The following is a 16,090-nucleotide window of genomic DNA, read 5'->3' as shown; positions in this document are numbered from 1 at the left end:
ATGAGGCCAGCATCATTCTGATACCAAAACCTGGCAGAGACAAAACAAAAAAAGAAAATTTCAGGCCAATATCCCTGATGAACATCAGTGCAAAAATTCTCAATAAAATATTGGCAAACTGAATCCAGCAGCACATTAAAAAGCTTATCTGGCTGGGTGTGGTGGCTCACGCCTGTAATCCCAGCACTTTGGGAGGCTGAGGCAGGCGGATCACGAGGTCAAGAGATTGAGACCATTGTGGCCAACATGGTGAAACCCTGTCTCTATTAAAAATAGAAAAATTAGCCAGGCATGGTGGTGTGCGCCTGTAGTCCCAGCTACTCGAGAAGCTGAGATGGGAGAATTGCTTGAACCCGGGAAATGGAGGTTACAATGAGCTGAGATTCCACTGCACTCCAGCCTGGTGACAGAGCGAGACTCTGTCTCAAAAAAAAAAAAAAAAAAAAAGGCTTATTCACCATGATCCAGTTGGCTTCATCCCTGGAATGCAAGAGTGGTTCAACATACACAAATCAATAAATGTAATCCATCACATAAACAGAACTAATGACAAAAACCACATGATTATCTCAATAGATGCAGAAAAGGCCTTCTATAAAATTCAACCCCCCTTCATGCTAAAAGCACTCAGTAGACTAGGTATTGATGGAACATATTTCAAAATAATAAGAGCTATTTATGAAAAACCCATAGCCAATATCATACTGAATGGCCAAACGCGGGAAGGATTCCCTTTGATAACCAGCACAAGGCAAGGGTGCCCTCTCTCACCACTCCTATTCAACATAGTATTGGAAGTTCTGGCCAGGTCAATCAGGCAAGAGAAAGAAATAAAGATATTCAAATAGGAAGAGAGGAAGTCAAATTATCTCTCTTTGCAGATGACATGATTATATAATTAGAAAACCCCATTGTCTCAGCCCAAAATCTCCCTAAGCTGATAAGCAACTTTGGCAAAGTCTCAGGATATAAAATCAGTGTGCAAAAATCACAAGTATTCCTGTACACCAATAATAGCCAAATCATGAGTGAACTCCCAGTCACAATTGCTACAAAGAGAATAAAATACATAGGAATTCAACTTAAAAGAGCTGTGAAGGACCTCCTCAAGGAGAACTATACACCACTATTTGAGGAAATAAGAGAGGACACAAATGGAAAAACATTCCATGCTCATGGAGAGGAAGAATCAATATCATGAAAATGGCCGTACTGCCAAAGTAACTTATACATTCAGTGCTATCCCCATCATGCTACCATTGACTTTCTTAACAGAATTAGAAAAAACTACTTTAAATTTCATATGGAACCAAAACAGAGCCCACATAGCCAAGACCATCCTAAGCAAAAAGAACAAAGCTGGAGACATTACACTACCTGACTGCAAACTATACTACAAGGCTACAGTAACCAAAACAGTATGGTAATGGTACCAAAACAGATATGTAGACCAGTAGAACAGAACAGAGGCCTCAGAAATAACACCACACATCTACAACCATCTGATCTTTGACCAACCTGAGAAAAACAAGCAATGGGGAAAGGATTCCCTATTTAATAAATGGTGTTAGGAAAACTGGCTAGCAATTATGCAGAAAACTGAAACTGGACCCCTTCCTTACACCTTTTACAAAAATTAACTCAAGATGGACTAAAGACTTAAATGTAAGACCTAAAACCATAAAAACCCTAGAAGAAAACCTAGGCAATACCATTCAGGACATAGGCATGGGCAAATATTTCATGACTAAAACAGCAAAAGCAATGGCAACAAAAGCCAAAATTCACAAATGGGATCTAATTAAACTAAACAGTTTCTGTACAGCAAAAAAAAAAAGCTATCATCAGAGTAAACAGACAACCTAGAGAATGGGAGAAAATTTTTGCACTCCATCCATCTGAAAGGGCTAATATCAAGACACTACAAGGAACTTAAACAAATTCACAAGAAAAAAACAACCCCATCAAAAAGTGGGCGAAGTATGTGAACAAATACTTTTCAAAAGAAGACATTTATGTGACCAACAAACGTATGAATAAAAGCTCATCATCACTGGTCATTAGAGAAATGCAAATCAAAACCACAGTGAGATACCATATCACACCAGTTAGAATGGCCATCATTAAAAAGTCAGTAAACAACAGATGCTGGAGAGGATGTTGAGAAATAGGTACACTTTTACACAGTTGATGGGAGTGTAAATTAGCTCAACTGTGGTGGAAGACAGTGTGGCGATTCCTCAAGGATCTAGAAATGGAAATACCATTTGACCCAGCAATTCCATTACTGGGTATATACCCAAAGGATTATAAATCATTCTACTGTAAAGACACATGCACACATATGTTTATTGCAGTACTATTCACAGTAGCAAAGACTTGGAAACAACCCAAATGCCCATCAATATTTTACTGGATAAAGAAATTATGGCACATATATACCATGGAATAACTATGCAGCCATAAAAAAGAATGAGTTCAGGCCGGGTGCGGTGGCTCACACCTGTAATCCCAGCACTTTGGGAGGCCGAGGCGGGCGGATCACGAGGTCAGGAGATCGAGACCATCCTGTCTAACATGGTGAAACCCCGTCTCTACTAAAAAAAATATAAAAAATTAGCCGGGCGAGGTGGTGGGCGCCTGTAGTCCCAGCTACTCGGGAGGCTGAGGCAGGAGAATGGCATGAACCCCGCGGGGCGGAGCCTGCAGTGAGCCAAGATCTTGCCATTGCACTCCAGCCTGGGAGACAGCGAGACTCTGTCTCAAAAAAAAAAAAAAAAAAAAAAAAAAAAAGAATGAGTTCATATCCTTTGGAGGGACATGAATGAAGCTGGAAACAGTCATTCTCAGCAAAGTAACTCAGGAACAGAAAGCCAAACACTGCATGTCCTCCCTCATAAGTGGGAGTTGAACAATGAGAACATATGGGCACAGGGAGGGGAACATCACACATGGGGGGCCTGTTGGGGGCGGGGGGCAAGGGGAGGGATAGCATTGGGAGAAATACCTAATGTAGATGACGGGTTGATGGGTCCAGCAAACCACCATGGCACATGTATACCTATGTAACAAATCACATTCTACACATGTATCCCAGAACTTAAAGTATCATAATAAAAAAATTTAAGTGATCTTTTCCCAGAGCTTCTCTTGTTTCTGCTTTTTACACCTATTTCTATAATTCATTGATTTTTTTTTTGTTGTTCATCGTTTTACTTTTAAAATACAAATACTTCCATGTTTGGTAATCTGTTATAAGCTACCCTCATCTAACAATTTTCTCCATTTTTCAATTTTTGCTAATACATTTGGGGAGTATTCTAATACTTACTTCAGATTTTTATCTACCTAGATAAAACACCTCAATATCTGAAGGCCTACATCCTGCAAATGTAGTATGTGAGAAATTTTAGTATATATCATGTCTTTTTTTTTTTTTTTTTTTTGAGGTGGTCTTGCTCTATTGCCCAAGCTGGAGTGCAGTGGCAGAGTCATAGCTCACTGTGGCCTCCACCTCCTCAGCTTAAGCAATCCTCTCACCTCCATCTCCCAAATAACTGGGACCACAGATGTGTGCCACCATGCCTGGTTAATTTTTATTTTTTGTAGAGACAGGGTCTCACTAGTTATCCAGCCTGGTCTCAGATTCCTGAGTTCAAGCAATCCACCCACCTTGGCCTCCCAAAGTGCTGGGATTACAGGCGTAAACCACCACATCCAGCCCATGTCTGTATTAACCTGATTATATACAAAGCAGTTTAATGGGTCAATTATGAGCCCAACCTTCGCATCAGCCTGTCTGGGTACAAAGAGCTTGTTAGCTATAATTCTGGACAACGAATCTTTCATTTTCCCCATACATAAACTGGGGAAAAAAATTCTACCCATCTCATTTGGTTATTATTAAGCAGCAATTAACAGATAAACATTAATAAGAATTATTAATTATAAATAAGTATTAATAAGAATTAACATGTCTAAAAGGCTTATAATAGAACCTAGAACATAGTAAGTGCCATGTAATTATTGGCTATGAGTATTTCAAAGGTTAAAGTAAGAAAAGTATCTTAGAATAAAGTGTGGAGAAGTTTTAAGTACTTTTTGTCTTTTAAAGGTCCAGACTACATAAAGGATTATTTACCCAAAATTCATCAGCACACCTCATATGTAGGAGAACAGCACCCGGCGTTAGAAAAAACTGGAGATCTCAGATATTTATGGAGGCCTGCCTCAAATAGAAGCTTGCCAGCAAAATATAAACACGAGTACGTTGGTGAAATTGGTTGGGGAGTACCACAGTTTAATTTTATCAACAAATCAAGACTGGAGAGTGGCTTTCATATCAAGGTATTGCTCTTAAATTTATGCTTTTCATGGTATACTGTTTTCTAACTTGAATTCTTTATGAATTTGCTTCCAAAGGAAATGTTGGGTGCTTGATTTCTCATTGAGACATAAAGAGGTTTGAGTTTTGCAGAAAGACACGTGTGAATAAATGCATGTGCTCCACTCCTGGAGCCCCTTTAATACACCAAGGGAAGGGTATGAGGAAAACGAAGCCATGGATAATCCAAAAGCGTTTGTGTTTGTCTTTGGAATGTATTCTGATTCACATTCAGGCTGAGGCACTTGGCACACACTCTTTCCCCATCCTAGCACTGCTTCATGCGTGGATGATGGAAAGAAAGAAGCCTGTGCTGGGCATCCCATAATCCACAGACCTAACACATGCGTCTCAGATCTGTAAGATTCACTATATTGATAATGCCTTCGTATCAAGTATTAATAATTCAGGGTATGTTGTCAGAGGGTTTTAGAAACCTTGTCTTACTTCCTTTTGGTGATGTAGACATAGGCATGAGATCATGGTGTCTCCCCTGAAACAGAAGAGTGCACAAGTGATATTAGAAGTAAAATCTGAGAATTTGGATATTTTTTTCCAGGCAGGCCTGTGCATTGTCTGAAAATTGAATGTATCAATCATGTAATAACTGAATTTCCTCAAATTCTTAAGTTTCACCTGGTAAAGGTTAACAAAAGGAAAAACCATTTATTATTTATTTATTTAGAGACCGGGTCTCACTCTGTCACCCAGGCTGGAATGCAGCGGCACGATCTTGACGCGCTGTAACCTCCGCCTCCCGGGTTCAAGCAATTCTCCTGCCTCAGCCTCCCAAGTAGCTGGGACTACAGGCACACGCCATCAGGCCCAGCTAATTTTTGTATCTTTGGTAGAGATGGGGTTTTGCCGTGTTGGCCAGGCTGGTCTTGAACTCCTGACCTCAGGTAATCCACCTGCGTCAGCCTCCCAAAGTGCTGGGGTCATAGGCATGAGCCACAACACCCAGCCAGAAAAACCTTTTTCTGTCCCAAACTGTGGCAGTCCAGGAGGGTGGATGGGAGCAGAGTCTTTGAGGTTACACTCTGATTTAGGTCTAGCTCTGTGACCTTGGGCAAATCAGTTCACCTCTCTGCATCTTTGTTTGCGCCTCTTCTACATGGCAGTATTCAGAGGCCCACTTCACAGGATCATCTAAATTTCTATCCTAGTTCTGCCACCTACTAGCTGTGTATGGCCTGGGTTAAGTTCATTTGCCTCTGTGCGTCAGTGTCTTCATTATGAAATCTCAGTTCTAGGATATTTTTTCTAGGCAGGCCTTTGCATTGTCTTTGCTCAGGTAACGGACTGTTGTAAACAGTGCATAAGTTAATATTAGTAAAGTACTAGAAGCAGTAACTAGCATGTATCAAGCCCTATATGTGTTTCATATTGTTATGTTGTGAGGACTATATATGAGAACCCAAGGAATGCACTGGGTGCGATCCTGGCACCAGGCTGACATCCAGATTTTAGCTATTAGTACTGTTGTGGTTGTATTTCATGTAATTCATTAAATTTAATATAATATTATATTTAATGTATTGTAATATGTTTAAATGCCAGGGCCAAGAAAAGGCACTGATGATAAGCAACATCTCTTACAGCATATTCCAAAGAAGACCAATTTCTGAGTGACAAGCTGAATATAATGAATGCTTAGGTTCTTAAACTGTGTCCTATTCCACTTAGGCAATAAAAATGAAAATCCAAGATTTGATTAAATATCAAACTAGCCACCAGCAAGAAAAGCCCAGCCCCAAAGCAAGGCAGCTGGGTTGAATAAAGTCCAGAACTTCTGTTTTCTTGGTGTTTCTCCTTGGGTGATGATGCCCTGCTCTCGGACACAGCCCTCAATCTGTCAGATCATCTTGAGTGTGTATAGCCTCTCTCCCTCTTTATCTTTAACTTAACCTATTTTTCTGCTCAAATGAAGTGTAATCAAGCATTCCTTGGTCTTCAAAGCAGGCTGGGAATCCAAAAGAGATGATAGCTGTGAGTTAGCCTTTCAGGAATGTATTTATTCTGTATCTTTAGTTAGTATTTCATGGATTACTTTTAATCACTGAACTGCTGGGTATTGGGGTCCTCTTTGTCTCTGAGACTGTGAACCACACAGTGATTTTCTTCCCCAGCTGTGGCATGCTCAGAAACTGCTTGGAATATACTATAAGAAATGTTGCTTGTCATCTGTGCACTTTCTTGGCCCCAGTATTTTAACAGTAATTGTTTTCAAGGGTCTAGCTGCCTCAGATAACAATCTTGAATAATACCTTAAAGCTCCTTGGACTTAAAGCTTTATAATAGGAAAAAAAAAAAAAGATTCACTGAGAATGACCACATACACCAGCATTGAAGCATCTATAATTTCCTTAACAGTTAAGATCTAGGTTTTGTCACTGGGTCTACTTATCTCCCCCTCTGCATCTAAGGCATACCTCTCTCTCTTTCCATCCAAGGCAGATCAAAATATCTTTTTTTTTTTTTTTTTTTGAGATAAGGTCTCACTGTGTCACCCAGGCTGGAGTACAGTGGCATGCTCATAGCTCACTGCAGCACTGCAGTCTCCATCTCCTGGGCTCAAGCAATCCTCCTACCCGGCCTTCTGAGTAGCTGAGACTACAGGCACACGCCACCACACCCAGATAATTAAAAAAATTTTTTTAGTAGAGACAAGGTCTGTGTTGCCCAGGCTGGTCTCAAACTCCTGAGCTCAAGTGATCCTCCCACCTCGGCCTCCCAATGTGCTGGGATTACAGGTGTGAGCCACCGTGCCCAGCTCACAGTGTCATTTTTGGAGTGTAGACTCAGACTTTTGATTCCTTATCAACCCTGTGCTTCAGGCAGCTACTTCTAAAAAATCAGACTTGGTGCATGAATTGACACTTGAGCCGATACATACACATACACTCCATGCATTCAAACATGCTCCTAATTACAGAGACTATACAAGAGTGGTGGCATTAACCCAGGGCCGCCCTCACAAGGGAGCTGGTAAACTTCAGTGTGGTGTCACTTTGAGAAATGTCTCAGTCCACTTCCTGTTCGTTCTCCAGTTTCTTATCTGTCTATAGACCGTTTCCATATCCCTTGCTCTTCCTTGTCCCGTAATAATCCAAATCAAAATGGTCACTTCTTGTTTTAGTCTAACTGCAAAGACTCCTCAGTGTCTCTCATGGCAATTGCCTAGAGCTTGGATTTTAAGCAAAACTTTCATCTCTTGGATTTTTATAGCTCTAACAGCTGCTCTGCCTAATTTACTGCTCCAGGTTTATGTAAGACTAGCGGTTAAGGATGCTCAGGCACCTCTAATAGAGTCTTGGTAAAATGCCTGGAGCAGCTGCCTCCTACCTGGGAATGGTCTCTCCTATTTGGGGCACTAGGAGGGGTTCTGCAGATCATCTGGCTTTTTGCAGAAAGATAATAACTTCCATGCTGAGTGACACCTGAAAAGCTTCCCCCACGTTGCGGAGGTCAGCAAAAATCACAAGATCCAGTTTCTCTTCTGGATTTTTTAATGTTTAGCTATTTCCTACTGACTGTTACATGGGTTACAATGCAATAATAATAAATGTATGTATAAACAAGGACAGACCATTACTTTTATCATCTCGGATTTAAGAGCAGCACATTCTTTAAAAAAAATGGATTTGGTCTCTATCAAACTATATATGTTGTTTCTGCAAGAATATATGGAGACAATGTGAACAGTTTCTTTGGTTTCAATCCCATGCTAAACTGAGGAACTTTTCTAACTGCTGCTTAGCTGGTCGTGTCTCCTTTCTTTAACCCCAACCTCAATGGGATCGGCTGTCTTCCTAATGTCCATTTGCTGCACCTGTGCTCTGACCTCGTGACAAAATGATTTAAGTCATTTGGTTTTCTCACAGAAACAATGTTACACTGGACATGATGACTAACTTTTCATGGGTGTGACCCCAAAGAAAATATTAAATCAATCATAATATATTATAACCAATATATTATATATTTTAAAAACTATATGAGGTAATAAGGAGAACTGTGGGAACTCATCAACATATTTATATGTAATATGAGGTAATAAAAACCAAAATTTTGAGGCTTTGAAATCTCTGCCTCATTAACTGTCACAATTTCCGCTGTCATGAAATAGAGCTTCTTTGTGATGGTTTTATGGACATTTGAACAGCCTTCTGATGAAATGTTGAATTTCTTGATGACTATGGAATAAACTGATACAAGATTGGCTTATTAGACAGTTTGCTTACTGTGAATTTATTTAGAGAAGGTAAACATTAAAAAAGCTACAATTGATTGTTTAATAAGAATGGTACTGTGATGATTTTACAGCTGAGGAAACTGAGGTATCAACAGGTGAGGTTCCTTGCCTGAGGCCACACAGCTAGTAAATAGTAGAGCTAGGATTTCAACCCAGGCCATGTGAAATCAAGGACTTGGAGGGATACAGGATGTATGAAATGCAGTGATAGACAATGAGATCAGAACATTAGATTGGAGCCACTTTATAACGTACACAGTTGTGTTATCATTTTTCTCTAAGGCAGGGTCAGGCTGTGGTCAAACCTACTTGATTTATCTTATAAGGTATGCATCCCTTTCTTCATGGTTCCACCATTTGTCTCCTAGCATCCCACTTTGCATCATTTGCACACCATATAATTCATTTATAATATCAAAATAAATAGTAGAGGCCGGGCATGGTGGCTCATGCCTGTAATCCCAGCACTTTGGGAGGCTGAGGAGAATGGATTGAGGACAAGAGTTCAAGTCCAGCCTGGCCACCATGGTGAAACCCTGTCTCTATTAAAATACAAAAATTAGCTGGGCATGGTGGCAGGCACCTGTAATCGCAGCTACTCAGGAGGCTGAGGCAGGAGAATCGCTTGAACCCAGGAAGTAGAGGTTGCAGTGAGCCAAGATCGCGCCACTGCATTCCAGCCTGGGTGACAGAGCGAGAACTTCTCAAAAATAAATAAATAAATAAAAAATAGTAGAGATGATACCACCCACATATTTGACATAAGAAATCGTTTGATAGTAGTTGTTTTTGAATTTGTATTTTGTAAGCACTTTATTGCCTTTCAAAACATATCAAATACAATCATTGGCATTATGGGGAAAAAAATAAGTGAGTGAGTTCTCACCAAGCCAAACCCTCTTTCCTTGCACTAACTCTATGCAGTCTTCTAAACTCCTACACAACAGTGTCCTCCTGTGTTTTCAGATTCATCTGGGAAAAATGTATTGCCAGCATGGACTTTGTTGACCACCAAAATACATATTTCAGAATTTCTGCATTTTTTTATCCCCAAATTCTCATTTACCTTGGGGTTCATCTAGAGCAATCATAAAAATAGCCACCAGTTTTGAGTCTCATTAAAATTCCTAATCTCCAGATGTTGTTATCATATAGACAATTTTAGAAACATAATAAAGCTTCCTTTTTCAACTAAGTTATAAAAGCAAAATAGAAAATAGCTTTTCTAAAATTAAGCATGTCTTTGGAGGGCTGCTGTTCTTTCCCAGATGAGTGTGTGTTTAGTTCTCACTTTTTACTTATAGTTATTTGCATCCTAACAGTTTGTGGTTTAACATAAAAATAATTACATTAGCACCTTTCATCCTTAAGGGCTGGTATAAAGTAATATATCTTATGATACCACCAGAAGGCTTTAGTGAGAGAGTACCACATGCTGACCATCTGTGAGGCGAGAGAAACATTGTCTAGCGAGACCAAATCACCCTCCTTTTTCTTGAAAATAATGTATTAACCTCTTTATATACAGATGTTACATTTTCTCCATTTTACAAAGCTTAGCTTTATAGGATTCTCAAATACATTGAAGGAAACAGTTTCCTTATAAAATTTTACTTATATCTAAATTTCCAGAAAATAAATTTTATGTTTGTTGCTTCCTTTTCCTAACACCATGGAAACATCAAGGGAGGCGTGTATCACTGATGTGTACTCTCTGTACTGTGTTCAAAGCAGTTCCACAAAGAGTAATGCCTTTGGAATGGGAAGCCTCTCTGTTGGTAGCCAGCGATGCTGCCACATTCAAGTGGGCATCCCAGCCCCCAATTACCTGGCCTCTCAACTAAGCACAGGGCTTTCTCTCTCTTTTAGAGGTGACTTTCTAGAAAATTATTGGCAAATTGGAAAACAAAAGTCCTAATTGTCACATCATTTGTTAGGATGTGAAAATTTAGGGGAAAAAGGGAAAGAAAAGAAAGAACCCAAAGTAATGTAAAGCTTGGTAGATGATTTTATCCCTTAATTTAGGCAGGCTAAAAATACATTGTGGTGGTTATGAACTCTTGTTAAGGCTTGACACAATATCTGGAGTATATGTCTAAATGTAAATATCACCTTTTAAAAAAATTTAGCTTCTTAAAGTTAGTAATTAAGGATATGTCACAGATTTTTCAACAAATGTTATTTGATGATAGTGACATACAAAGCTAAGAAAAGATGCTATAACTTAGAATAGGTGCTAGTAAAAGTGTGGTATGACTCCATAGCTAGGCTGTTAAGTATATTGTCAAAGAATTCTGAAACTTGTGTGTGAGCCAATATCCCAAGCACAGGTGGATCAAATACCAGGACATCTGTTTTCTAAATCTGGCGTTAATCCTGTCTTTTTAAGATCACTGGAGGAAATTCTTAAATCATTGTAAATTTATGTCTGTAGTTTTCCCTATATTCATATACAACACTCCCAGGGTATCTCAGCTATGTTGACAAAAATGCATAGCATGCATAGCAAATGAGACCAGAAACCTGGAGATTTCTTTTCCCAGGATTAAATCTAGGAAACCAAGGAACTTTAATTGGGGAAGTTTAGGAATAGTTCATTAAATATAGGGGGGCCCCCCACTACATGGTCTCAGCTCAGTGTTTGGGCACGAAGAAATGGTACTGAAAATATATGCTATAAGAATCCACTATGACCACCTACTTGGGAAGAATTCATAGGAAAGTTTCTTTGTGGAAGTTTAGTGCGATTATTGTCAGTAATTGCACTACACAGTCCTAGCCACATTCCAATGGCTTTAAGCAATTTGAGGTCTGAGATCTGTTGTATGTGTCTTTGTACTGACAACATCAATACAACATCAATACCAGCTCCCACCCACCGTCTCCTAGTGCTTAGCATGTGGTAAATGATGATCAGTAAACGATGAGAAATGGAGACTGGAATCTATTCTATTCTCATGCAGTGTCTTTGTTGACAGACCAAGTTGTAGATAAAGGGTAATGAATTTTTAAGTGTGTATTAGGTTGGCAATTAGTCCACTCCCAGCTTATTCAATGAAATCATTCAAAACTATGTACCTTTTTTTTTTAAGCGGAAACTGAAGGAAACTGGGCACAGTCTCCTTCATATCAAATCTCATGTTCACAATGCTTGTTTTACAACCCATAGTTGTAGAGCTAATTGGACAATTAACTTGGGGGGAGTGTACTTTCTAACCTTAGAATTAACAACAGTGGCAAACACATTAGAAAACTCCAAGGGTGAGTACAGTTGCAAAATAGGCCCTTGATGGTGTTTCAGAAAGTCTGCGCTGAGCACACATAGTGACTTGGAAGCACTTGTACAGCTTTCTGTTGCTTGAATAGTCCACTCAGATTTCAGACCCTGCTAGGAATCATCAACCAGCTCTGGGTAAAGGGCTGAATCAGAATGGCTGGTCATCCGTCACAAATCATAACAATTCCCAAGAAAATTAATTCCAGTCTTTCTTTAAAAAAAAATCCTGGTGTATTTTGAATTATAGAATGAAATAAGGAAAATATTTATCTCCTTGGAAGGATACTGGGAGAAAATAAAAAAATTTACCTTTGTTGTTGTTGTTCTTGTTTTGTTTTGTTTCATTTTTTGTTTCCACCCACTGCATTGAAAAATATGCCTTTTCTCTGAGAATTAATGAGGCAATTAGCATTCATATTGCTTCTCAGGGCAAATCTATGTTTGTGGCCTGATAGGGTTTACAGGCCACAATGAGATTTACAAATCTCATGTAGAATTGTAATTCCCATAATCCCCATCAGTCAAGGAAAGGACCTGGTGGGAGGTAATTGGATTGTGGGGGTGGTTTCTCCTATGATACTGAACTCCTGATGGTAAGTTCTCATGAGATCTGATGGTTTGATAAGGGGCTTCCCTCTTCACTGTCTCACCTGCCACCATGTAAGACATGCCTGCTTCCTTTTCTGCCATGATTGTAAGTTTCCTGAGGCCTCCCCAGCCATGTGGACCGTGAGTCAATTAAACCTCTTTCCTTTACAAATTACCCAGTCTCAGGTACTATTTTCATAGCAGTGTGAAAACGGACTAATACATGACCGTAATGAAAATAGAATGTGGCTTTCAAGCTAAAATAGCCAGTTGAAGAACTTTTTATATTCTCCCTTTTCTCCCCTTGCATGCTAGTCCGAATGCCATTTTTTATAATGCCTCAGTTTTCCGATCTATGAAATGGGGATATATTGGTTTTCTATTGCATAACAAATTACCACAAATTTAGCAGCTTAAATGAATACTCATTTATTGGCTCACAGTTCTGTAGGTCAGAAATCCAGGGATGGCATGACTGGGCTCTCCACTCAGATCTCCCAAAGATGAAGGTGTTAACTATGGCTGTGAAGTCATCTGAGTCTGGGGCTGTCTTCCAAGTTCATATGGTTGTGGAAGATTTCATTTCCTCATGGTTGTAGAGCTGAACTTGTACTTCTGTTTCTTTGCTGGTTGTCAGCCAGGGGCCATTCTCAACATTCAGAGGCCACCCAGGCACCTCACTCCGTGACCCCTCCACAAGTTTTTTTTGTTTTTTTTGTTTTTTTTTGAGAAAGTCTCACTCTGTTGCCCAGGCTGGAGTGCAGTGGCACAATCTCAACTCACTGCAAGCTCTGCCTCCCGGGTTCAGGCCATTCTCCTGCCCCAGCCTCCCGAGTAGCTGGGACTACAGGCACCCGTCACCACGCCCGGCTAATTTTTTGTATTTTTAGTAGAGACGGGGTTTCACTGTGTCAGCCAGGATGGTCTCCATCTCCTGACCTCATGATCCGCCTACCTCCCAAAGTGCTGGGATTACAGGCATGAGCCACCGCACTCGGCTGACCCCTCCACATCTTTAAAGCCAGCTGTGGAGTCTCCCTCTCATGCTTCAAATCCCCTTTGCCAAGAAGAGCCTAGGTCTTTTTAAGAGCTCTCCTGATTAGTTTAGGCCCACTGAGAATAATCTCCCTTTCTTCAAGTCAGCTGATTTGGGACTTTAATTACATCTGCAAAATCCCTTTACAGTAGGACCTAGATTTGTATTCAGTTGAATATCTGAGAACGCATGTATACCAGGGGGTGAGAATCTTGGGTGCTATCTTAGAATTCTGCCTACTGGCTGGGTACAGTAACTCACACCTGTAATCCCAGCACTTTGGGAGGCTGAGGCAGATGGATAGCTTGAGCTCAGGAATTTGAGACCAGCCTGGGCAACACGGCAAGATCCTCTCTCTACTAGCTGGGCGTGGTGGTGTGTACCTGTGGTCCCAGCTACTGAGGAGGCTGAGGTGGCAGAATTGCTTGAACTTAGGAGGCAGGGGTTGCAATGAGCCGAGATTGTGCCACTGCACTCTAGCCTGGGTGACAGAGCCAGACTCTGTCTCAAAAAAAAAAAAAAAAAAAAAAAACTACGTATTACAGGATAACAGTAATACCTTAGAGTATTAATAAACGGATTGAGACATGTGTAAAGCACTTAGCATGCTCAACAAATGGGATCTAGTATTAACGTCTCTCTATACTATATTTTCCTGCTTGCATGGATTTTTAAATTACAGTATTGTGAGCACACTAGAAACGAGAGACTATGTTGCTCGTTATTTGGATACTCCCCAGAAAGCAGAGATACTGGGGCCACAGTGAACAAACTCACAGAACCCAATGTTTAGACTATTTCCTGAAAGTAGATGAATTAATTCAGATTATTTAAAAACTATAGTTAAAAGAGACCAGGATATCATTGTTGGTACTCAAGCCCATCTATAATGTGGCATAAAATGAAGCACGTATGGGTCTCTGCATGGAACTTTTTTTTTCCTTTAACAAGAGAAATGCATCACTGAATCCATGCCTTAAACACCGACATTTTTCAGAAAGAATTGTTTTGTTTCTGCTCATGCTCTGAATGTAAAATGAATACTTCAAATGTTCCATTCATGCAAAAGCCTTTATGTCCTCTTTCTCCCTGTAATAGTTCCAATCTAGAATAGGCAACATTATGCAATTTGGTGACCCTGCCGCAACAATGGAAACGCTTCTCACAGGCTGTGGGAAGAAAGACACCTAAGGGGTTAACAGTAATATTTTGCAAATTGAGGCAAGTGAAGGAAAAAATACATTAGCATAAGAAAAGATAGCCGTAGGGAATTTTCCACTCAAATGTTTGGTACTGAGAGCCCTATGTTACCAAGGAGGAGGCTACAGAAGAAAACCCTTAGTGTCTATGCATTCTTGAATTACATTGCCATTGTATTCGTTCTATGGGTGAGAAAGGCCTCATAGTTATAGAGATGGAAAATTGTTCTTTCTAGAAGTAAGGAAAGTAAAAATTGGATATAGTAAGAAAACCATCTTGGATTATTGCAACAAAGCAAGAGGATTCCTCAGGAACAGTCCCCAAGACTTCCTAAATGTGTCAGGACTAGACTAGAGTTTAGAGATTAAAAGTGAAAGTCTTAAGCAATGATTTTAATTTTTAACTAGAATGTGCCCCAAATGTCTGCAATTAATTTAACTCAAATTTAACAGTTTTTACTCATTTTAGAAATTGTGTAACTCATGATATGTGAATGTGGTTAGCAGGTATTTCCCTTTTGTTAATAAATAGACTTATTTGAAGATTGATCTGTAGGAAATATCCAAGTTGGAGTTGTAATTATTTTTGTGGAAAACATTTAAAATAAGTGTAAAAGGTTCTCACTGATTTAAGATAGAAAATATAATAATTGTTAACCAATTCTATGAAGATATTGAATTGGTTTTGAAATCAATCTTTACTCTTAGGAATGATTGGCCAGTAAAAAAAAAAAAAAGATTTATCTTAGTCTGAATTTTATTAGGTTTAACACTACAGTAAACATAGATGTCCAAATAAATCGTGATGCATTTCGTTAATAAATTAAGATAGAGAAGGACCAGCTTATTTTAGATAACAAATTGTTTATAGGGACTGATATCTATAGGAGGAATGGAAAAAAGATGTGTTATTTTGTTTCTGAGAAAGGTCTTCCCCAGTTAAGAAGATGCAGTTTTGGGTTATTAAAGATAGGAATAGCATAAAACTAAAGATCATCCAAGTCCTGCAAAATTTGTCCAGAAGCTGATAATAAAATTACTTATAAGTCAATGGATAAGGTCAATTTTCAGGGAATCATGTCAGCAATCAATTGAGAAAAAAACCTGTCCCATGATCTTTCTATTATATGCAGATTATTTTCAAAGTTTCTATGGAATAGTGACCTTGCTTATTTTGTGCCTTCCTTTGTTTATTCAATTTATGTGTGAACATTGAAGAGATTAAGGTTTCAGGTCTTTATCCCAGAGAAGATGACACAAATAAATGAATTTGCCTTCTCAAGCACAGACTGTGGTAGTCAATAAGGAAAGTCATTCTAAACTGAAGCTTAAGGGAAAAGGAAGAGGAGAG

At 39.4% G+C, this 16,090-nt stretch overlaps 1 protein-coding gene across 1 annotated transcript in view; it reads left to right on the top strand.

Annotated features, from left to right (window-relative positions):
- Window positions 1–16,090, top strand: part of C7BH4orf45 (chromosome 7b C4orf45 homolog) — a 143,156-nt gene that overhangs the window by 58,835 nt on the left and 68,231 nt on the right. Inside the window, exon 2 of the mRNA XM_003257912.3 lies at window positions 4,115–4,347. Within this exon, the coding sequence (XP_003257960.1) occupies window positions 4,115–4,347 (233 nt within the window). The remainder of the gene's footprint in view (window positions 1–4,114; window positions 4,348–16,090) is intronic.

The sequence above is a fragment of the Nomascus leucogenys genome, chromosome 7b (genome assembly GCF_006542625.1).
Source record: "Nomascus leucogenys isolate Asia chromosome 7b, Asia_NLE_v1, whole genome shotgun sequence".
NCBI lineage: Eukaryota > Metazoa > Chordata > Mammalia > Primates > Hylobatidae > Nomascus > Nomascus leucogenys.
Note: the sequence above shows the minus strand (reverse complement) of the source record. Positions and strands in the feature narration are given on the sequence as shown.